Source organism: Chenopodium album, chromosome 13 (genome assembly GCF_948465745.1).
Source record: "Chenopodium album chromosome 13, dcCheAlbu1.1, whole genome shotgun sequence".
NCBI classification, from domain to species: Eukaryota; Viridiplantae; Streptophyta; class Magnoliopsida; order Caryophyllales; family Amaranthaceae; genus Chenopodium; species Chenopodium album.
In genome coordinates, this window is record NC_137846.1 from 18,875,777 (window position 1) to 18,900,283 (window position 24,507).

Consider the following 24,507-nt stretch of genomic DNA (forward strand, 5'->3'; position numbering starts at 1 on the left):
TTTGAGTTCAGGTCGGGTCAAATTAGATTTGGGTTGAGTTCAGGTCGGATCAAATCGGTGTCAAGTTAAGTTCAGATCGGATCAAGTTCGGATTCGGGTTGAGTTCAGTTCGGTTACAGATCGGGTTTAGGTGTTGAATTTCTCGAATAAAATCAGATCGATTACTATTTGAAACGGATAGTTTTTTTTAGGTTGGTTAAGTTTTGACAACTCTAAATATGGGTGCCTAGTTGTGGACAAAGACGGCCGTTACAGTAAAAAAAAAAAAAAAAAAAAAAAAAAAAAAAAAAAAAAAAAAAAAAATTACATATCGCAATCAAAACAAACTCCAAATATATTCCATTAATAACCGTCACACCCCATGTCTCCCATGCTTTCGTCACTTTTCTCCCCTCACACACTCTCTCTTTCCACGTCAGCAACAAATCCTTTAATTCTATAACAAACGTTGACTTAACTCACCCTTCTTCTTCTTCCCAAATACAAAGCACACAAAATTAAAACCAAAAAAAATAAAAATGGTGAATGAAATTATCAAAAGCTTAACCGCCAAGAAAAAAGGACACCATTGTAAATTCACAATCACAAATTTGAGCTTCCGACCCTTCTAGAATTCCTCTCTTATATATAAACTCAACAGTTGAACTTCTCATTTTCATCACTTACATTTTCAATTTTCTCAAAACCAAAAAAACAAAAAAAAAAAGTTTGTGTAAAAAAAACAAAAATGGAAGGTGGTTATGGAAGAGGACGTGGTCGTGGTGGAAGAGGAGATGGCGGTGGTGCTCAAGGTGGCGGCGGCCGTGGTAGTGGTGGAAGAGGTGCTGGCTATGGCGGAACTGACGGAGGTGCTGGTAGTCATGGCGGAATAGGCAGAGGCGCTACTCATGGCGGAAGAGGCGGGTTTGGTCGTGGTGGTGCTAATCAACATTACCAGCAGCCTCAGCAACCGCGGCCACAGTTCCTGCATCACCTGCCTCAGCAACCGCGGCCACAGCAACAGCAGCAGCAGTGGCCGCAACAACCGCCGTATTACCAGCAGCAGTGGCCGCAGCAACCGCCGCATTACCAGCAGCAGCAGCAGAGGCAGCAGTACTGCCAGCAGCCACCGCCGCCGCAGCAGCAGCAGCAGCGGGCGAGTGGTGGTAGTATGGGGCCTCGTAGGAGGTATTCTGGCGAGGGTTCTTCTTCTTCTAACAAGCAACTAGCGTATGTTGGTGATGCTTTTGCTGTTAAATTGCGAGAATGTGCTAAGTTTGTTCCTGATCCTGGTACTGGTTCTGGTATATCTCTTTAAACGTTGTTATAATTCACAGAAATTTTAATAATAATGTTATAATGTCGTCGTTATTTGCGTTATTTACCATATAATATTGATAAATTGTCTGGAATTTTTGTCTGATTGATTTTCTGCTTTTGTTATGGTGTTGTTTGGGTTGAATTTTAGTTAGTTCCATTATTATCTTATACGAATTTGAATTTTGATCATCTGGATGATTTTCAACAATATTGATGTGTGATTTTGTGAATTTTATATGGATTATTTGTGAAAAATATTCATCGTACATGTTTTGTTGATATTATATGATTTGCATTAAACATATAATAATAATAAATTAATAATGTTATAATTTCATCGTTATTCATTATTTACCATATAATGCTGATAAATTGTCTGGAAATTTCGTTGGATTGATTTTCTGCTTTCGTTTGGTGATGTTTGGGTTGAATATTAGTTGTTATTACCTTGTACGAATATGAATGTTGATCATCTGGGTGATTTTTAACAATATTGATATGTGATTTGTGAATAGTAGTATATGGATTATTTGCTTTGAAATTCGTTGTATATGTTTTGTTGATTGCATTTAGCTTCTTAGATCCTCTGTTTCTCAAACTCTTACTTCGTGTTTTATGCATAATTCTTGATACTAAGTGTAAAAATGTACGATTAGCCTAGCCTCATCGGCTTAAATTAGCTTTAACTGCCGGGGTTGTATGTGGCTAGACTCTCCTCCTTTTCGTGAGATGTTTAACAAGCCTGTTTCGTGAGTTAACATAGTTTAAGGGTTTTTTTAAAATGGGATTTATATTATTTTGGTAGTCAGTTATGGTTTTATGTATGATGATTAAATTGGCTGAAAAGTAGTAATTACACTATTCTACAGATGCTGTTGTTCTTGATGGTATGACTTATTTGTTCTTCTTCGATTGCAATATATAAGTTGTGTGGCATCTAATTGTTGTGAGAATTCAAGAAATGAAGACAATTGGTTTATGTAATGTGGTTGTTAATGTTCTGAATCAAAGAGCATGTGCCTTACAGTCCATTATTTTTTTTCTTGCTTTGTTTTGCTTCATAATGTAGTGTGTTAATACGTTTTTCATTCTCAATCAATCATATTGCTTCAGGGAAGAAGTCGTCAGAGTCGAAAGGAGCTTCTGATCGTGGAGATAAAGTGCCTATCAAACGACCTGAAAATGGTAGCTCACAAAAGGAAAGCAATGTGAAACTTCTCGCCAATCATTTTGAAGTCAAATTTGATTCAAATATTGTGATTCAACACTATGATATTGATGTCAAGCCTGAAGTCACATCTACCAGTGCCTCCCCTGTGAAGATACCAAAGGCTATTCTGAGTTTGATTATCGAAAAGTTCTTTAAAACAGAAAAACCAGATCTCATAGAAAAGTATGGTTTTGATGGCAAGAAGAACGTATACAGTACAGCTGCAGCTACATCGCTAGTTGGAAATTATACAGTGGAGCTTTCTCATGAGGATGGCGGGAGGGGCAGCAAATACAAGCTCAGTATCAAGCTTGTGAATGAGCTGCAGCTATTTAGATTGAATGCTTATCTTGGTGGAAATCAACCGCAGCTTCCCCGTGAAGTATTGCAAGGGTTGGATGTTGTCATGAAGGAGAATTCCAGGAGGAAAATGATCAGCATTGGCAAAAGCTTTTACGAAAAAAAACCAAAGGACCCTCTTGGGTGTGGAGTTGTAGTACCATCAGATGGGTTTCAGCAGAGTCTGAAGCTAACTTCAAAAGGCTTAGCATTATGCTTCGATTACTCAATTATGGCATTTCATAATTCAATTGACGTACTAGAATATCTTTCGAAGCACTTTCGTCACTGGAAGTTTGATAGTGTTAACGGCCCTAACACATTCCGTAGAAATGGGAAGGAAATTGAGGAGGCATTGAAAAGTCTTAAAGTTAGAGTGACCCATCGTTCTGATAAATCAATATATGTTGTAAATGGGTTGACAGACAAAAGTGCCCGTGAAACTACCTTCACTGTTGGAACTCCTGGCGGTCAGCAACCTACAAGACCTGTAAGTGTTCTTGAATATTTTCGGGAAAAGTATGATAAAGATTATAGGGAAAAGCATAAAGGTAAGGCAGTCATAGAGCATGAGAACTTACCCTGCCTAATATTTGGGAAAGGCAAAAGAGTAAATTATGTTCCCATAGAGCTCTGCGAATTGGTTGAAGGCCAGAGGTTTCCTAAGGATAAACTGTCCAAACAGGACAAACAAGCTGATCATGACTTGAAGAAAATGTCAGTTTTACTTCCTGGGGAAAGGAAAAGTAAAATCGACACCATGGTAGAACAAAAGCATGGACTTCTTGAGTATGTTGCTATAATCCTTGTTTAATGCAGTTACTCCTATATGGTTTTTGTTTCACATTTTTCGTAGTCTGTTATGCACACAGTTAAGCTTGAATATATTGAAATGCATGTTATATAAAATATTGATCACATTGAGAAATGAAACATGTACCTGGAGCTTTTTAGTTTCGCTATGACTTTTGGCACTATTTATTACTGACATGTAAAATGAAAATATAAACAACAAATGTTATCTAGATAAATGTTGTTGTATTAGTCTTAATGGGAAACTTTTGTGTGACGGAGAGAATATTTATTTACACAATATTACCTTCCATTTGCAATGAACTTTAAAATGAGAGCGAGAGCAAGAACAACAAAAAGAAATGGTAGGAGTATTATACATGATTATTTACTTTGCTGATCCCTATTTGCTGCTGTCATTTATTCTGTGTGCTTTTCTTGATTGGTTGACACACTTGTTTACAGGTTTTTTAGTGAACAATTATTAGAATTATAGGTAACAATCCATCTATAAGGTTTTAGTCTTCTTACTTCTGTAATATTTTATCAACAGTTTTTTTTTTCTTCTGAAATACTTTAATGGTTGAAGGTATCAAGCATGTGTCTAGGACACTGTGTCCTGTCTCCTGTGAGTGTCAAACACTAAATTTAGAAATGCAACTGATGAGAAGTTTAGAACCTACATTCTGATACGAAGATGGACATTATGTGATGAAATGCTTATTTTAATCATGTTTGTTTGCGATGATAAGAGATTATGCTAGTCATATGAGGCACCCACATACAGGATATGTGCACTACTGTCTGAATTTTATATAATGCTCCCTCTATCTCTGAAAGTTGGCTCTGCTACGAAAAGGTATTCAAAAATCGGAAAGAGCATTTGTTGGGCTGTTTTTATATTGCATTATTTAATAACCAATGTACTTGTTGTCTTGCCAATGCTACTTTATTCCAATGCAAAAAATTTATTTTGGGTAGTCAAATTTATTGTATCATTTTTATGAATGCTATTTTTGACATGATTCTCTGTATTTTTATAGGAGTGAAATTAGAATAAATTTTGGAATTGATGTCACAACAAGCATGACAACAGTCGACTTTGGGGGTACTGGAGCCGCCAAAATTGAAGTTGAGAAATCTAGATGGCTATGTAAGAGCTATACATGTGGACAAAGAGAAATGCCAGTGGATCTTGTTAAAAATTTAGTCGTTGAAGGCACATCCCTTAAGCACTGGGCTGTTGTGGTATTCAACCTTCGGAATTCTCGGGAAGAATATGCGGTGACGTGCTTTGTTCAGAATCTTATTAGACGTTGCAAGGCACTAGGGTTGCATATGGAGGATCCTCTGTGTACTATACAGGCTAGCATGGATGAATTGGAAAGCACAGACTCAGTAACTCGTGTTCTGGAACAGGTTCAGCGTGAGGCACACAAAACTAATGAAAGTAACCTGCAGCTTGTATTATGTGTGATGGCGCGTAAGCATGATGGTTATAGGATCATTAAGTGGGTTTCTGAGACAATGATAGGAGTTCTTACCCAGTGTTGCCTTTTTGAGATGGCAAAAAGAGGGCAGGACCAGTACCTGGCTAATCTTGGCATAAAGATAAATGCTAAGCTGGGGGGTAGCACTGTTGAGCTTAATGATCAACCTTCTTTATTTGGTGAAGCTGCAGACCATGTGATGCTTATTGGTGCTGATGTTAATCACCCAGCTCCCTCGGATTCCTCGAATAAATCAGTAGCTGCTGCTGTTGCTTCAATGAATTGGCCAGCTGCAAACAAATATATTCCCAGAATATGCTATCAGGAACATCGTCTGGAGGAAATTGAAAGGTTTGGATCTATATGTCTAGAGCTGATAAAATGTTATGAAAACGTAAACACAGTCAAACCAAAGAAACTTGTGATATTTCGTGATGGTGTCAGTGAAGGGCAGTTTGATATGGTACTCAATAAAGAGCTTCAGGATCTGAAGGATGAATTGCAGAAAATAGATTACCACCCTACCATAACACTTATTGTTGCTCGGAAAAGGCACCTGACACGCTTATTTCCAGCAGCGGCCCAAAGTGATGATAAAAATAACATACGTCCTGGCACGGTGGTGGATACAGGTATTGTTCATCCATCACAGTTTGATTTCTATCTCTGCAGTCACTATGGGAGCATGGGTACCAGCAAACCAACTCACTACCATGTCCTGTGGGATGAGCACAAATTTTCTCCTGAGAAGTTGCAGCAGTTCATATATCACCTGTGCTTCACCTTTGCTAAGTGTTCTAAGCCTGTTTCACTGGTTCCTCCAATCTACTATGCTGATCGGTTAGCCTTCAGAGGACGAGAGTATTATGAAGCGCAGCGTAGTTCAGGAGAATCACCGCCTGTTGAAAATCCAGCTCACTCTCACATAAAAAACTTCATGTATTTCATCTGATCGGGCTTAGTTTCTCCTATGCTACACTTCCGCTCCATGGATTGGTCAAGGAAGTCTCGCACAGTTCATGCTTCTAAGGGTGTTGGCCTCATGCACCTTTAGGTTGCGTTTGTGCGTGAATCTAATACTCTTAAGCTTTGGTGTGTTTAATAATAAGGATAGATGTCCAAGTATCTGTTAAAACTTTATAATGTGTGTTTGAACTAAGTTTGATGTCTATTTTGGGTAGCCTATATTTGTGTTAAGGCTCTTGTGAACAAGGTGAAGCTTTAATAGTATGTTATCTGGTATTTGTGTTTATAATGTGCGTTATTATGGATAATCGCAGGTTGTTTTTGTTACTGTGAAGGACTAGCTTGCTGTTGTGTCTCTGCACTTATATTAAATAATGTCACAAAATTAGTTTTCGAGTTTGGTTAGAATATAAATATAATGTGATTAACTTCTGACATAATTGCAGAAATGCTTGAAGCATGATGAACAGCTAATAAGCTTTCTTTGTTTATTTATGGACTCACAATATATTTGGACAAAGGGTGGGAAATAACCTTCTTTATTTGAATAAACATCATCATTTCCTTAAAATTGGAGGGAAAGTAAAGTTGGCGTTTCTCCTCTTTCTCTCCTAGTCTCCTGTTCTTCAACCTTCTACCTTGTTATCCAAACAAAGCATAGGATGTAAGTCGCTTTGAATTGATGGTTATCTTCGAGATTAACCTATGCCACTTCCTTAGTGTATCTCCTTGTTCTAGAGAGAGGTTATACTTGCAGAGTTACAGGTACCGAAGGCCAGAAGCAAATCACATATAGTTTTTGTACAATGTATTTGCTCGCTACGTCTTTTTTAGGCCTAGATAAAATACTGGCTCATTGAGTTATTGTGAATTAGTTTCAGATGACAGCAGTCTGAACTCAATCTGACTACCCAGGGGAAGAAACCATTTTGCTTAACCACTCTCCCCTTGTTTCAACATTAATAGTATTAACACCGTTCGATTTAAGGGCACTTGCAGGCTAGCAGCTATGTCTTAGCAGATTATTAGTGATTTCTAGGATATATTCGACTCATCCCAGCTTCAGCATTCAGTTTTGCCCACAGCAAGAAATGGAAACCACCCTTGTTGTTCTAAACAAATACTGTATTTAATTAACAATAAGCTGGACAAAATTACAAAAACAAGTAAAGCTTGACAAAATACGGAGCAACAAGTTCATTTGAGCAAGATTATATCAGTTAAAAACCAAGTCCTTTCATTCTCATGTGTCTCCCATTGTTGAGAAAGAGGGTTTCCATTGTCTCAATAAGCTTGAAAAACAGAATTTTATAATTTCAAGGGTATTTTCATCAACAGAACTAGTAATGGCAGCACAAAATCAATCTTTTGTCAAATGGTGTAGACATAATTGTATTTCCAAAATCTGTTCTATGTTCAAATTCCATCTCCAACAGATAACATCGTCGTCTTTGACAGTTCTTACACAGACATTAAAACATACATGAACAATACCTAGGTTCTTTTCCATTATACGCCAAAAACTAAAAAATAAAAATAAAGAGTTAATCTACATAGATGCATCTACTGGTTTCTAATGCAGTCAAGCCTTAGCATCTTCAGCCATTGTTTCCACGGGTTCTTCCTTTGCTTTATCCATTGCGACAGCTTCCACAGATTCATCTTTCCCCGCTTCTTCACTTTCTTTTGGTTCTTCTATATGTTATGCAAAAATGTCAATTACCATATCAAAAGATCATTACTAACTTGACAAAAAAAAGCACCTTCTTACTCTATATATATAAGCATATATACAGAGTTCAAATAAACAGAAAGCAACACAAGGGCATGCATGTAATTCACCAAAACTTCACAATTTGCAGAAAAACAAGAAAAAACACCACAAATTGATCAATTAAAGTTGATAAGATGACCGAGAAATTGTTCAAGCCATCTTCCAATGCTAACCTTCTTCGTCCATTGTATCATCCATATCAAAATCATCATCCCCACCCACGCCTAATTTCTGCACAATATCGATTTTTATCAGCAATCATAGACTTATAACTCCACAATTACATGGACTAACTAATTCATGCAAAATATAACTTGTCTGACAGAATACAAGTCAATAGAGCATTCGAAAAGCTACTGAAAAAAAAAACAGTAAATTAGCACATAAGAAGGAAAATTTTTATATGAGAGTTCAAAGCAGTGGAAAATATCAACAGCAACAACAACAATTTCAAATACACCACATAAGAAAGGAAATGAAAGAACAAAAACAGGCATAAATTTTATTGTCAACTGTCACCTAGAAAGCAGCACTTAAAATTCATGATGCAGAAATTCTCTCTATTACTAATCAAATGTAACAGCATTATAACATTCTGAGCCATGTTTAGATATTTTTCTAATATTTCACTCCATAAGACTTCAAATACAAATAACAGCAACAACTGAAACACTTTAAACACATGAAAACTTACCGAGAAATCCATGTCACCGAAGTCAAAACTCTTCTCTGTTGCAAAGATACAAAATGTTTCCATGAGTATTAGAATTAAAGATATACCAAGTAATACAATTAGCTTAGAGTAAATAACAAAGCTTACCATTCTCCTCATCTTCATCAACCCATTTATCCCAGTCAACCTTGAGGAAAACCGGTGGCTTCCCTTCTTCTTTTAAGAGCCTGCTCCACCATTTCTTCTCTGCTTTTTGAATAACATACACAATTTGCCTCAACCCAATGTTATATTTGCTCTCCTGAAATCGAAATTTACAAGCCGGAGTCAGCTACACCAGTATTCCACTGTTAGTATAGCACAAGCCTCGCTAAATAACATACCTCTACATTGATCTTATCCAACAACTCAATGTCAACCTCATAAGGATTGCCATCTTTCATAGCTGAAAAGAAGAACTTTCCATCAGGCTCAAGCTTCAGCTTTACATCTTTGGCATCAGGTAACTCAACAGTTATATAGATCTTGTCAGACGTCTGAGCCCACTTGACAGTTGGGTGTCGACTACAAACATTATGAAACATGTTAGCATCTTTAGAGCTTGTCAAAGTTTTGACATTATTAGTGCCAGAGATTAAGCACGGCATTGAAGTCAGATGCAATAGAATGACCTACAACATTTCACACTACCCCCCCCCCCCCCCCCCCAACACGCACACACACGCAACCCACAAAAGTATTCCTTCAAAGGTGACAACTGCAGACAACCTTTAAATGATACAAATTTTTATCTTATACAAAGTATTGTAGAAGCTTAAATTTAGAGTAAAGAAGACTACAAGGAAAAGTCATAGGCTATTGACTAAATAAGATACATTCGGCCACTATATTAACCCTCCTTAAGGAATCTTTGGACCATACCATGTACATTGTTACCGCCTACAACACTAAACGAAGGCCTCCCCCCCTACCCCCCACCCCCCGCGCGGGCCCCTACAGTGCGTAAGGAACCTCTACAAAAAAAAATCCTATAATATTTTTACCCTAATTTTTACCACCTAACTTCTAAGCATATACTAAAAACTAGGAAAACTAAAAAAATAATATAAGAGTAAGATGAGTATATGAAATACTCCATACTATATAAGTAATGGATAATAAACACAAAGAGTAGACCAACCTTTTTCCAATAAGATGTATAGGAAAAATTAATGTTGTATTATTCTTGTCTATAAATTTTTACAAAAATATTTCTTAAAAGAGAACCCAAGGTGATTAGAATGAGCCTAATATGCTCAACGCTTCATTTAAACACATGATTAGACCAAACATATATAAGATCTATACTCATTTAAGGTCCGGTATAAGGTATCCAATTTTTAATTCTTATCACCCTATCAATTCTAATCAAACAACCATCACTATCGCAATCATATTAAAGTGTACAAACCAAATAAAAATGGTAATCTTGGGATAATTTGCATCAAATCCTTAATGGTTCGCTTGGTAAATAATTATAATGATGGTAATGGAATTAATTTCATACTTAATTTTAATAACAAAATCTCACGTCAATACAAGATCGGAATGAAGTTTAACATGGTAATGAAAGCGGGTTGTTCTTACAAAAGTACATACAAACATATAACACTATCATATACTTCAGTACTTCACAAGTTATGACTTAACAAACTAGCCATAATATAATTCTCTAAATTTTAATCAACTTAGAACAGGAAATTCAGTAAGTCCATTTTTTCACAAAAAATTTCTGAATAAATGTTAATAATTCTTAAGTCACAAAGCTCACAATTGCTTTAACATAATCATTTCCACCATTATAACTTCACTAAGGCTCCATTTATTTTGAAAGAAAATAGTTTCGATTTTCAAACAAAATTATACAAAAAATTTCTGTGCTTTACTCTACTTTAACTTTCCTCTACAATTTTTCTAGTAAAGTAAACAAAGAAATCTTCATTGGAAATTGTTTTACATTAAAAGCACTTGTTTAGAGTCTAACAACATTTGTAATATGCAGTAATTGGGTTATTTTTTTTTATTTTACTGCCCTTTCTAGAAAATAAAGCACCACTCAGCAATAATGATTCAACAAAAAAAAATAACAAGAAGAAATTCATGCATATTTAACATGAATAAAGACAATAGTGAAAATTAGAAATTTTTTTTTAAAAAAAAAAGGCAATTAATTACCTCATTGTTGCAGAAACAGAGACTTGAAAACTATGAAAAACGGAAAATAAAATGTTAAGAAAATTCAGAGGATAAACAAAGCGAGAGAAATGATTCAACAACAGTGGAAGATGAGAAGTGAAAGGGGTTTAATTATTTAAAGTGGTGTGTTCTGGAAAATGCTTGGTTTTCTGCTTAGTTGTACAGAGAATGCTGGAATGTTCCAGAAAAACCTTTCAAATACCATGCTTCTTTCTTTCTCTGTGTTCTTTTTTAATTTTTGGGTTCCAAAAGTTAGTTGTAGACTAATAGTTGGGCCACTTGTAACTCATATAAATGAGGGGTTTATCTATATATCTATCTTAACTATTATTAAATTAAAGTAAAAATCGCTAACCTCATCTTTGTACAGGTGTCATTTATCATTGAAAATTTTCCCTCTAAAATTGCTTATGACATCATATTATATTTTCTTTCTAATTTTTTTATCTTTTCAAAATTATTTTATCTTTCTAAGAAAATCTAAATTCAAAAATTATAAGCGTGAAAATCTATTAACTATTATCAAAACAAAATATGCTGATATCATTAAGGGACGACACATGTCAATTTCTTATTAAAAAATTTTCTGCCTAAACTATTTTTTACATCATCCACTTTTTTTTCTCCTATATTCCAAAACTAAATAAATACAGTGCTTCTTTCAAAATTAATTAATGAGATTATGATTTTTTTTTCCGAATATAAATTTGACAACTATTTAAACAAATAATGGTTACTTAATTCGTGCAACCAGTAAGTCATTTGAATGAGGGGTCTATAGTAATTCTATACATATGCCATAAATCGGGTCGGATTAGGTTGGAAAAGATCGAAATTATCCATTTAGTAGATTAAGGAATTTTATTCAACTTGATACTATTACTTAGGCTTGTTTGATTCACCTTATTTTTGCTTATATGAATTGATCTGATTGTCCGATTTGACTAAACTTTGACCTTAATTATACGATAATCTATAAGAAATTAATATTTCAAGTGCGATCTTATTATATTTGTAATAATGTGTATTTTATTAATATGTAATTTTCATAATTTTTTATTACAAAATTAAAGATATTTAGCGATAAAAAATTGCACATAAAACGATGATCTGATCTGAACTTAAATTTTATGATCTGATCTAAACTTATTTTTTCTGAAATAAGTAAAAAGTACACATGTTCTCTTCAACTTATTTCAGGTATTTATTACATATTCCTTAATAAATTCAGAACATTTATATCAAACCAGATCAGAACTGTTAATTATTTATACTTATTGCTAAATATCATTAATTTCTTATTACAAAAAGTTATGAAAATTACATATTTGAAAAGTTCATAATGAAACGAATCTAACAAGAATCATTTTTATAATGTTGTTCCCGTCTACTAAACTTCGTGATTTTGTGACTCACACCATACGAAATAAAAGTCCATCTACATCTCTCAGTTCACTCGAGCCAACTTCCTCAGGTACTGTTTATCCAATAACACATTATGTTGATTCTTGCTGATTTTCTGTGAAACATAGAAAATATATTGCAGCTATTACAGGAGGACATGAACCCAAAAGTTTCAGGGAGGCCATGAAACACGAGGGTTGGAGAAAGGCAATGGCAGATGAGATACATGCTCTAGAAGAACAGGGCAGGGTGCTAGAGAAATTACCACCTGGTAAAAAGGTACTCGGGAGCAAGTGGGTGTACAAAGAAAAATATGATGAGCATGGAAATTTGCAGAGGTTGAAAGCAAGATTAGTCATTTTTTTCATCATCAGGTTGAAGGATTCGACTACAATGAGACATTTGCTCCGGTAGCAAAAATGGTGACAGTTCGAACATTTCTTGCAGTAGCGGCGGTGAAAAATTGGACGTTCATAATGCGTTTCTCCATGGAGATTTGGAAGAAGAGGTGTATATAAAAATTCCCCCTGGTTTTGAGAAAAATAATTCTGAAAAAGTTTGTAGGATGAAGAAATCATTGTATGGCCTTAAACAAGCTCCAGATGCTATTTGCAAAGCTAGCTACAACATTGAAAACTAATGGCTTTAAGCAGTCATATTATGATTATTCCTTATTTACTCTGAAAAAGGGTAAAATGCAACTCAATGTGTTGGTATATGTAGATGATTTAATTATTGCAGGCAACAATAAATCTGTTATGCTTAATTTTAAATCATATATGGGAAATTGCCTTAAAATGAAAGATCTTGGAGAGTTGAAGTATTTTTTGGGACTAGAGGTAGCCCGGAATGCACAGAGAATTTTTATTTGTCAGAGGAAATATGCATTGGATATCATTGCAGAGGCCGGTTTACCAGATGCCAAGCCTGTAGAGTTCCCTATGGAACAAAATCACGGGTTGACTTTGGCACAGGGTGAGTTTTTCCGCGATGTAGAGAAATATCGACGGCTCATAGGCTGACTAATTTATTTGTCTCTTACTAGACCAGATTTAGCATACTCTGTGCATATCTTATCACAATTTATGCAAAATCCCAGAATTGATCATTGGGAAGCAGCTCTGCGAGTTGTTAGATATTTGAAGAAGAGCCCGGGACAGGAAATTTTATTGAGATCCGATAGTGCTTTACAATTAGAAGGATGTGTGATTCAGATTGGGCAGGTGGTCCACTTTCCAGGCGATCTTTAAGTGGTTGGTTTGTGCTTCTTGGTTTGTCTCCAGTGTCATAGAAAACCAAAAAAGCAACCGACTATTTCTCTTTTTTCAGCAGAGGCAGAAATACCGTTCGATGACTGCAGTGACTTGTGAATTAAAATGGTTGAAACGAATTCTTTGTGACTTAGGTGTTTATCATGAGAATGGGATGCACCTTTATTGTGATAGTCAATCGGCACTATACATAGCGCAGAACCCAGTTTTTCATGAGCGGACGAAACATATTGAAGCCGACTGTCATTTTGTGAGAGATGCGATTACTGATGGTACTATCAAGCCGGCATATGTGTCTACAAATGTTCAACTGGCCGACATTTTTACAAAGGCTTTGGGAAAAGATAAATTCGAAATTTACTACACAAGTTGGGTGTCCGAGATCCGTACGCTCCAACTTAAGGGGGGTATTGAGATATTATGGGATATTGGTGAATATATTTTGTTATATATGATAATATTGTATATTGTGAAAGATATTGCAGAATATTGTGGTATATCTTGGCCTTGGCCTCCAAGTATACCTAGGCTATAATATATGTATGTGGCCGTTAGTATTGAATAGCTTGACAGAGAAGAATTCTTGAACATAATTTATCAATGTATTATTTTGATAAATCATTTTATCCAATAAAAAAAAATTAGGATTCAAATACATGTGTCTCACATACAATAAGAGAACAAAAAAGATGTAGTGTTGCGAATCACATCCGTTTATTTATTAAACAACTTATCACCTAAACTATAAGCTTCGAAAATTATTCATTATGAATTTCATTGTTTTAAAAGATATTATGTCACCAATTTGAACTAGACATTATTTAGGTTTACATATGTCGAAATTAAAACTATGTTTTTTCGAGGATTGAAGATCAAATTGGAACTCTCGGTCTTGGTACTGTCCATTCTTGTTTGATTCAAGTCCTGGCATCATGCACACCCTTAACATTTGAGTACGTTTAGGGGTGAAACAAACTCGGTTTAAAATCGAACCAAATCGAAAACCGAACCGAATAAGAAATTTGGTTCGGTTTTTTTTTCAGAAGTGGTTCGGTTTCGGTTTTAAAAAAAAAATTCGGTGTGTGGTTCGGTTTCGGTTTGAGAAAATGATAAATCGAACAAAACTAAACCACACTGAAATATAGGCCCAATCCAATTAAACCCTAGCCCAACTCTAAATTACCCTAGGTATATAATACAAAAAAAAAAAAAAAAAAAAACCCTAACACTCTCAGCCTCTCTCTCTCTCTCTCCACCCTTTCACTCTCCTTTCCTCTTCTGATCTTCTCCTCTTGCAGATTCCGTCCATTCTCTCTCCTCTCCTCTTCTTCGCTTCACGCCTTCACTATCTACGAACACCATCAATCTTTTTCTTGTCTTTCTCCTCGCCACCATTAATGAACACATCATGAATTTGCTTTCAAATTCGCCCCCCTTCACCATCTATGAACACCGTCAACTAAATTCGAAGTTTTGATTTAGAACACCATCAACTAAAGGTTTTTCATGTCAAATTCGACCATGAAAACTCTAGGGTCGAATTTGACCTTTAAAAGCCAAATTCGATATTTTTTTGATGGAATGTGAGGTATGTCCTCTTTTTCATTCTTTTAATTTGGTTTGAGTTTTTTTTTTTCTACTAATTTATGCTAAACTTCTAATTTATGTCCAATTTTTTCTGATATTTCGGTGCTTTTTATTCCAATTTTTTCTTATCATGTTAGAAAACTTGTTTAATTATGTTTGTATGAATTGGTTTGGTTTGGTTTTGTTTGGTTCGGTTTTGATTGGTGTGGTTTGATTCGGTTTTTTTTTGCAAAATTTGATGTTTATGGTACTTGATATGAAAATTCGGTTTGGTTCGTTTTTTTTTTATGACACTAAAATAATAATGGTTTGGTTTGGTTCGGTTTTTAAAGTAAAGTGCAGCGGTGTGGTTTCTAGAGTGGTTCGGTTTCGGTTTGGGCAAAAAACCAAACCGAAAACCGAACTTTCACCCCTAAGTACGTTACGAATGCTTGTTTTGCTTAACTTATTTTGAGTTAGTTTTCTATAAATAATAATAATAAAAAAATATTATTCTAAATTAGGCCCTATTATTTTCTAAAAGATCTTGCGTGGACTTGGTCCACAATAAATTATTGTTGACCTTATGGTCTCACGAGCAAGCAACAACACAGACAACCCGTTTTACTTCTCAGTCCATATACAAACAACCCACCTTGTTCCCACCCAAAAATAAACCCCTATACGAAAAACATAGCACACTAAAGCTGCAAAATTCATCAATGGAAGAATCGATCTCAACAAATTAATTCACGAATTGCTGAATTCATCAATGGAACAACAATTTTCTGTTGCTATCAATCTCAACAAAACAATTCGTGAATTTGAATCAACACAAATTACAATAAAGGTATCAATTACGCTTTTAATTTGATTTGCTTTGGCCAAAAAAAATCGAGTAAATAGTATGGATTATATTCAATATATTTCAGATTATTCGCAAATTACAATTGAAGATCTCAAAAACAATGGACCCGAACACTATGACGTTGATGATTTTGAAGAAGATGACCCAGAGGATCGAATAACGATAATCTTCAATTGAGTGATATTTCTACTGTAACTGATGGTGATCGAATGCTATTTGATTGTGTTTGGTTGATCCAATTAGATTTAGGATGACGATATTCAACATATTGTTTTGTGGTCTTGATGATTTGATTCAACTTTTTATTTTTTTTTCTGAGAAAGATGATAGACATTTGTGTAATTGATCTAATTTTACTATTAAAGCTACGGAGTATTATAAATCTAATAAAAGTCTCTATGGCTATTTTAACATTAACGTTGCTATATTACCTTAAGGATCACTATGCATAGCTAATTAATTGTGTTTCGTATATGATGAGTTTGAAAATTGAAAGGACTGTTATTGTGAAAGAATCAATAATGTAACAGACGTGAGTGATGAGCTTTTGAGTTCTGAGAAAGTGTTGTCATTGTTCTCAATTGTGTTGTGACTTGTGACCCTTATTTAAATATATAGTGACCTCTTATATAGATAGTGACCCTTATTTAAATATGGTCATGGTTATATATAGTGACATTTATTTAAACATAGTGACCCTTATTAAAATATATAGTGACCCTTACTAAAATATATAGTGACCCATATTTATACATGTATACAGTGAGTCAGTGACTCTTATTTAAATATAGTCTTAGTTATACATAATGACCTTTATTTAAATATAGTGACCTTATTTAAATATATAGTGACCCTTATTTAAAAATATTATCAATCCATATTTAGACATGCATATAGTGACCCTTATTTAACTATAGTCATATATAGTTATCGTATTTTTACAACATATTATTGTATTTATCTTTACATAGCATATGTAGGATTCGAACCTATATCATTATGCATTTGCACACTGCTCTACCAATTGAGCTAATAAGCTTTATAGTTAAAAATCAATTTTCACTAATTTTCCAAAAGAACAAGATATAACACGACAAATCTCATAAAAGTATAAAACATTAAAGCATATACTGTACTACAATTAAAATCAAACTAAGCAGAAATAAAACAAAGTAAATCAACCCAACACACACCATTGTCACTTATCATGCCCATATGGCTTAAAAACAATTTGTAGCTGCTAGCCTACAACATGACAAGTTGGCGCTTGGCACGACTAATCATACAGGAAGAAACAAAATCCCTTGATTTCAAGTGAGACGTAGTAGAATTAAGTCGTACCAAATAAGACTATAATAGCTTTGTGGTTTCCATGTCGAAACTCTGTACTTGAATTCAGCTCATCTTCTAATTATAACTCTGCAAGTATAGTTTAAAGTAGGTCTCAAATAAGCTAAACATATCAGTCTTAATAATATGGTAAGATATTAATCAAGTCATATACTCTCACCAACTTGATAAAGTAAACCTATATACAAATGCTCTGCCCTTCCCCTTGACCATCCATCTGAGAGAGAATCTCATAGTGCTAACAAGGATTCAATTATAAAAGGCCAACTTTAGCATGACCAATGAACACTAGTCAATATAAACGTATAGCTAAGTGAATAATAGTTCTGGAGTATAATGACTCCTAAATAAATTGAACAACTTTTTTTCCATCTATATATTAACCCTATTTTACTTAAAGAGTTATCATATCTCACAAAATTAGGAAGATACTGTAACATATGGTGATTTTTTTATTCACACAGTGATCGACCTGATTGTAATTAAGCAAAACACCCTTTTCCAATTATAGTAACCTTTTCTGAATCATAGTTACTTTATTTCAACTAATTGGCATTTTGACTAAAACACGAGTCGTTATTTGTTGAGATACATATTGATATCAAAGATCTCTAAATTAAACCAAATACGAGAGAAAAAAATTATGATATACGAAATCAAAACCAATTAAATAGCTAATGTATAAACATTAAACACGAAATTCAACTTAAATACAAATCAAATATGAATTGAACAAATTGAAACCCTAGATCGTTAATACTATACAAATTCAAGCAAAAACTCCAAAAGAGCTTCGATTCAAGAAGAACAACGACATAATAAGCTTAAGAAGTTCAACAACCAACTCGAAAATAAGAAATTTTACCACGATTATGCTGTTCATCATCGCAATTTAATTTGTTGAAGAACGAAGGGAAATTTTCCTCTTAGACGTTCCACCGCCTCTCATTTTCACCATTAACGAAGAAGTTAAGAGATCTTGAAAGTGCAGAGAGAGAAGACTCTTATGGGCGAGCTTCGAAGAGAGAGAAAATGGAGCTTTGAAGAGAGAAAATGGAGCTGGGAAGTTCATAGGAGAGAGAAAAAGCAAGAGGTGAAAAAGGTGATAGAAAGAAATTTTGTGAAAATTATTACCGTAGCTTGTGTGATTTCAAAATAATTAAGCACAGTAGCACACCTACTAAACACACGTTATTGTAGACCAGATTTATTTAAGAATTTTTAATTGTTTTCAACAGACATTTACAATTTTAACTTTAAATAATTTTATTGAAATAATTTATTTCTCTCTTTTCACGAAACAAATTACCAATAGGTAAGTTGTCAACAGACAGCAGGTACTACCTTTAATATGTCAAAAAAAAAGGTCATTACAAATTAACATATTTTTTTTTTAAAAAAAAGGTAAAATACATTGTCCATAGATAAATACACAACATTTTAAGCAGTACTGATAATATGTTGTAGAACTGTCCATTGCAAAATATGGGACTTAAGTCCCACATCAGTCATATGAGGGCTAATGTGGGTTTTATATAGGACAATTGACTTATCCATTGCAAGGTATGAGACTTAAGTCCCATATAGGTCATATAAGAGGCTAATGTGGGGTTTATATAGAACAATAGGCTCTCCTCTCCTTAAGCTAGCTTTTGGGGATAATTCTCCTACTGTCCTACATGAATAGTATCAGAGCCAACCTCAGAGTTGGTGGCCTAGAGGAAGCAAGCCGTGACCAATGAGGACGTTGGTCCTTAAGGAGGGACCAATGTTATAGGACCGTACATTGCAAGGTATGAGACTTGAGTCCCTCATCGGTCATATGTAGGGCTGATGTGGGGTTTATACAGGACAATGCGTTTTCCTCCCCTTGAAATAGATTTTGGGGATGGCTCTCCTATTGTCCTATATCATAATAATCATTTAACTTTCACTTCTTTCTACCACAAGGGTATCAAGCACCTGAACACTTTCTACCACAAGGGTATCAAGCACCTGAAGACTGAATTTGTTGAGCACGGGACGTGGAACTGCTACATGTAATTTCACACCATTATTGTACTACATAAACCAACATAAATACCAAATGGTACGGAACTACAGAATAGTGAAAACCAGGGTTTTCTATTGCAGGAGTGCACATTTCCTGATAGCCATCGGACCTGAGCATGGGTTGCAAGAATCATATCATATCCGTTGTAACCAACTAGCTACCCTACTCACATAGTCACATATAGCAATTCTGTGTTTCTGAGGGGATTTTTATTTATTTTTTTCACAATGCAGCTCATAGACCATTCATTGAGTCACTTAAGAAATTCAGTATTTCAGTATAGCTAAGCTAACAAATAACAGATCTTTTTTAAGGTTAATTCTCAATAACAAAAGAGAACAAAACACTTCACAAGAAAATTATTGATACATATCCGAAAGAGGTGAGACCACAAGTGGCACCAGCTGCAGATTCTGTTTCATTGAAATTTGAAGGGAGGAGAGAAGCAAATGGATGAAAGATTGAAATCATGCTAAACAAATTTCAGATTTATTTGTTTGATTCATGCCCGTACAATTCCAGTATAATTGTTTTGAATTGAACTGCCTATCAAATAGATCCACTATAAAGTCGTGCAACAATCAAGATTGTTTCAGAGAAAAGTAAACAAATGTTATAAAGTTATGGAAACAAAATTTTGTGCAACCAGCTTCAAACATTACACATAAGCCACTTATAAGAAAACTAGTGTATCTCAAGGAGCTCTATCGAAGGGTCGTGTATCATTGTAACAAGTCTCCCATACAGCTTCCATTGCATCCTTGGCAGCTGTTTCAGAGCAGTGAGGATTGGCCATCACTGATTTCATTACTCTTCTCTTCACACAATCTTGTTCATGACCTCGGAGCTTCATATAGCCACGCAATAGCTCTCGTTTGAAGTGGCAATCACCACTCAAATGGCCAGCGCGAATCTCACTACAAGCATGATGAGCACAATTAGCCCAATTTAAGTTTTTTGCTGTACAATCATCATAAGCATGAATGAGCTCATGAATCAGAACTTGGTTGACCTCATCTTGCATGTTCATATAATTGCTACATACCATTATCCCTCCACCACGAACATAACCACCACTAATTTTCCGCTTACAATCAACAGCTTTTATGAAGCCATCTCCAATGCTACACCCTGATTTTTCCAAATTCTCCATCAGAAATTTCACCATGGGAGTTCGCAAGCTTCTCTGGATCATCTTTTGACACTCTTGCACAGATACACCATCACCATACACCGTTGATGGAAAGCTTTCGGTCCCCCCTTTGGCATCAGCCGCTTCACCTTCCATTAAGGCTTCCACCCACTGCGATTTTAAAACTTAAATAAATAAGGCATGAAATCTCTATATTTCCCAGACAAATTGTGCTAGTACCCATCAAAAAGCCTTTACTTTTGGCACTACACTACTGCTGACTTGTCATGTAAGAAGCAAGTGAATTTGAAAACTTATTAGCAATTGCTAGCAAAACATCCAAGAAGCAAACAAATAAGTAATAACCCATCAAGTCCTATCAAAAATGGGGATGACAAAAAGAAACAATCCCTAATTTAAGAATTTGGCCTTCAATTCAAGATCGTAAACATAGTTACATATAGAGAGAAACATATTTTGAAACATAGCAAGAACCAAGGAAATTTATTGTTTACAGGTTACAGGCATTCCAGCTATATACATGCAGTAGTCCAGAGACATCAAATCAATTAAATGAATTAGCACAGCATCAGAGCAATATTTTTTTTTCTTTTAACATGAAAGACAGAAATCTAGCTTTGGGATGACCTAGATTTTTCCCCTCCATAACAAAGGACCAAAGACAAAATCATATCTTATGACCAAGACATTATAGTATCGATCACCAAGCGAATATAAAGTAGGAACTAAATGTGTTTCAATTTTGCTGAAATCAAAGCAATCAGATCAGCAGCTAAACTCCAACATCCAACCTCCTAGAGTCCCAGCTTTGTTGAAGCCAAAGAGTTAAACCCTGGCCTCGTAAAACTCCAAATCAAACTGAAACTGTCGTTGCACCATACGTCCACACCTAAGGCAACAAATTCACCTTGCCAACTTTAATTAACAAAGCTAAAGCCATTTATCCCACCCCAGAAATAATTAGCATCAGTAATTTTAAAAGACTTGCCTCGCCCAAACCCCATCAACCAAGGGAATCCACACTTCATTATCAGGCCCATCCCTGAGCCAGGGCAGGAGGAATAAGAACGCAAGCAAAAGCATAATTGTCATGGCTCACACCCAACATATTCATTCTCATAAACAAGTCAAATGCATTATCATCATACCCAATTTCAGAAAAACAAATAATTACAGCATTCTAAGGCTTAACATTTCTCAGAGGCATTTCATCAAGCAGTTGGCAGGCATAATTAACCTGACCCAACTTAGTAAATGCTGAAAACAAAGTGGTCAAAGAGTAAGTATGAGGAATACCCAATTCAGCAAAGACAATTGTAACTGAACCCAAATCCTAAATTTTGGCATAATAAAGTGAAAATCTGGAGTTATACAAAATCTGGAGTAGGGTATGTTGGCAGAGGCAGTGAGAAAAATTCCTAATTCATAATTCAGTCTTAACATTTAAGAGTTTTGCAGCATCATAGCAACCAAATTTGACTCAATTATCAAATTTAATTCTTCTTTGTGCAGTGATTAAATTATACTTGTAACTAAAACATGGTTCAACATTCGATCCACCTTAGAAGAACCCTAGATTGAATTAAATTAAGGAATAATACTAGATTGTGAAACTGATGTTCATTGATTAAGAGAAAACATCTTACCTAAGCTTCAATGGAGGAGAGAAAGCTCACAATTCGCTTCCAACGGAAAATTCAGAGTAGTCGCTTCAATGGAGAAAAGAGAACCGGGAGGCGGGAGGAGCCGAGAAGGTGAAAAACACAATGTGTGTTGTTAATTTACAAAAATTGTACTCTGTAGTGGAGAAAATACTCGTTCATAAGCCATATAAACGACCTGTGTTTATAAGAGGGTATGCGCGTCATTTTGCCAGGTTGGGTAAGGGTAAAGTCGTCAAAATAAAACATGACTCTTAACTTCAAACTAACGCCGTTAGTCTTAGCCATTTAAATGGCTATTTATAAGAGGGTATGCACGTTATTTCGCTAGGTTGGGTAAGGGTAAAGTCGTCAAAATGAAACATGGCTCTTAACTTCAAACTAACGCCGTTAGTCTTAGCCATTTAAACGGCCATATTCGAAATGTGACATCCCGTTCTGGAAAATTATGACCCCGTTGCTCACCCCTTCCTACTTCAGTAAGCTTGAGCAGGATTTTGCAACTGGGGGAACTGTTTGAGGAATTTGTCTGAAATTTCTTAGGCTTTACACATTGTTGTACACGGATGATAAAGTGATGAGGAGGTGGTGGCGGGGCATCGACATGGAGGCGACTACAATTCCGGTAAATAACTGCATTTAAATTGGCCGCGACTGTGGAATGTATAGGTAGGGTTTCGAAAGGTATGTCTCGGGAACACCGTGTTACGCCGTGTTTCCTCTTTTCTGTGTGGAATTTTTTGTTTATCGTGTTTGAATTGTGCAATTGAATTGATATTGGTGTTTTTATCGTTTTTGAATTATGGTTTAAATCAAATTCATACTGGCGGTTTAATTGTTGTTGGTACTTAGGTAATTAATTTGTGCAATTCATAGTTGTAGACACCCAAATGTGTCTCCCCAAAAACCAAACCCATTGATGAATATCTTTCACGTCATTTGATTATCGAATGAGGTGAAAGTGTGAAAAGTCTTGTGGTGCGGTCGTTTTAATAAAAATCTTTCTTTCTGTTTTCGAAAATCTACTCTATTTTATGAAAATAACTAGTCCAATTTAGCTTAGTCCATAACAAGGGTCCAATAATAGTGTAGTTGGGTCGAGCTCACAAAGAGCTTTCAAATGATATATTATAAGCCCAATTCTGATAAATAATGAGGAAATTATGGCCAAAATACTAAATTAGGTCTGAAATGGTTTTATGGCCCAATGATCTAGTGGAGGGCCCATTAATTATTATTCCTAAAGTTATTAGGATTGATTCTAATTTTCTAAAATAGTCTAGAACGTTATTTTGAGTTCTAATAGAGTTAGGATTGATATATATCTTTTAGAAAAATAATGAATTTGATTTGAAATAATACAAGTGTTTTATTATGATAAAATCTGATTTAAACTGATAAACATGGAGTTTAATTGCTTAATTATATTAAGAAAAGGATTCCGTACAAAAGCGCATTTTATCTTTTAATTAGCGCCAAACGACAAGTCTGTCGCCAGACGACAGAGCCTGTCGCCATGCATGATGCTTGTCATTTCGCGCTGGATCCAGTCGCTGGCGACAGGAGCCAGTTTTATTTCGATTCAAATTCTGATTCTTTTCTATTTTTTCCGGACTATTTTGTTTATAAATAGGGTCGTATTTCCCCGTTTTTAATCATGGACAATCATCAATAATCATCCTTAATTTTCTCAAGCAATAGCAGCTTATTCTTCTCCCTCTTTCTAAACCTTTCCCTTTTACAAAATTCCGCATTCACAAGTTCTATACACACCTAGCCAAGTTCGAAGTTGCCTTCGCCCTAGATGTGAAAGGTTGATAATTTCTGAGGGTTTGGTCCCAAATCCCTATTTCAATTATTTAAATTAATTGTTTGATTTGATATTTTCCTTGAAGTTACTAACGCGTGTATTTTGTTATTAGAAAGAGATACGAGGCATCGAGTAAGTAATTTAATTGCTTAATTATTCCTTTAGAAAGCATGCTTATATTATATTAATTTCTAATATCATGTTAGGATGTCTTTATGATTCCTAATATTACGTATGTTTCTATGTTGCTTCTTATTTCTTCTATCATGCTAGTATCATGTTAGGGTTAAAGCTTTAATTTTTATTGTTTAGTGACATGCTAGGATTTGTTATTAATCTTGTTAGTGTCATGCTTAGGATCTTGCTAATACGCTTTAATGAGATTGAGATTGTTATGATGATTTGTTGTTATTATTATTATGTTGCTTGATATTATTATTGTTAATGCTTGATCACGCCCTTTCTTGCAGGAATTAAAGGGAATTTGTACTTGTAATCACGCTTAATAAGATAATTAATAATCTTGTTTAGGCTAATATGATTATAATTCAAGTGATCGCCAATAATAGTTTTGTTGTGCATTAATATTCAAC

The 24,507-nt window shown here is 34.9% G+C and overlaps 2 protein-coding genes, 1 long non-coding RNA gene and 2 pseudogenes across 6 annotated transcripts; 2 read left to right on the forward strand and 3 right to left on the reverse strand.

Moving 5' to 3' along the window:
• The first annotated feature begins 672 nt into the window (after positions 1 to 672).
• On the forward strand, positions 673 to 1,297 carry LOC145575339 (uncharacterized). The gene has a single exon (XM_081633222.1). It carries the CDS (start codon positions 728 to 730, stop codon positions 1,295 to 1,297), a length of 570 nt encoding a protein of 189 aa, XP_081489348.1. The 5' UTR covers positions 673 to 727.
• Positions 1,298 to 1,757: 460 nt separating this feature from the next.
• LOC145575340 (protein argonaute 2-like) lies at positions 1,758 to 6,362 on the forward strand (annotated as a pseudogene).
• A 1,101-nt stretch (positions 6,363 to 7,463) lies between these two features.
• Positions 7,464 to 10,978, reverse strand: LOC145576460 (co-chaperone protein p23-1-like). 3 transcript variants are annotated; one of them, XM_081634220.1, is made up of 6 exons: positions 10,758 to 10,977; positions 8,927 to 9,107; positions 8,691 to 8,844; positions 8,565 to 8,599; positions 8,044 to 8,101; positions 7,464 to 7,788 (listed from the first exon to the last, which is right to left on the reverse strand). In XM_081634220.1, the coding sequence occupies exons 1-6, from the start codon at positions 10,760 to 10,762 to the stop codon at positions 7,679 to 7,681; spliced, it is 543 nt and encodes a 180-aa protein (XP_081490346.1). In that variant the 5' UTR covers positions 10,763 to 10,977; the 3' UTR covers positions 7,464 to 7,678. The 3 variants fall into 3 exon arrangements, with proteins under 3 accessions (XP_081490346.1, XP_081490345.1, XP_081490347.1); XM_081634219.1 differs by having other exon boundaries at positions 7,464 to 7,791; positions 10,758 to 10,973; XM_081634221.1 differs by lacking the exon at positions 8,044 to 8,101 and having other exon boundaries at positions 7,464 to 7,791; positions 10,758 to 10,978.
• A 6,007-nt stretch (positions 10,979 to 16,985) lies between these two features.
• On the reverse strand, positions 16,986 to 18,367 carry LOC145576461 (uncharacterized). Its single transcript, XR_014098393.1, has 2 exons — positions 18,103 to 18,367; positions 16,986 to 17,306 (listed from the first exon to the last, which is right to left on the reverse strand). It is a non-coding gene; the product is annotated as an uncharacterized LOC145576461 (long non-coding RNA).
• Positions 18,368 to 19,839: 1,472 nt separating this feature from the next.
• Positions 19,840 to 22,229, reverse strand: LOC145576462 (mitochondrial inner membrane protease ATP23 pseudogene; annotated as a pseudogene). The gene is made up of 2 exons (XR_014098394.1): positions 22,090 to 22,229; positions 19,840 to 20,593 (listed from the first exon to the last, which is right to left on the reverse strand). The product of XR_014098394.1 is annotated as a mitochondrial inner membrane protease ATP23 pseudogene (transcript).
• Between the last annotated feature and the right edge of the window lie 2,278 nt (positions 22,230 to 24,507).

Coding starts and splice junctions, on each gene's coding strand:
- LOC145575339 (XM_081633222.1), top strand. CDS start 728: ATGGAAGGTGGTTATGGAAGAGGACGTGGTCGTGGTGGAAGAGGAGAT.
- LOC145576460 (XM_081634219.1), bottom strand. Junction 8,600..8,690: donor TGATGAAGATGAGGAGAATG/GTAAGCTTTGTT, acceptor TCTTTGCAACAG/AGAAGAGTTTTGACTTCGGT. Junction 8,102..8,564: donor TCGGTGACATGGATTTCTCG/GTAAGTTTTCAT, acceptor GATATTGTGCAG/AAATTAGGCGTGGGTGGGGA.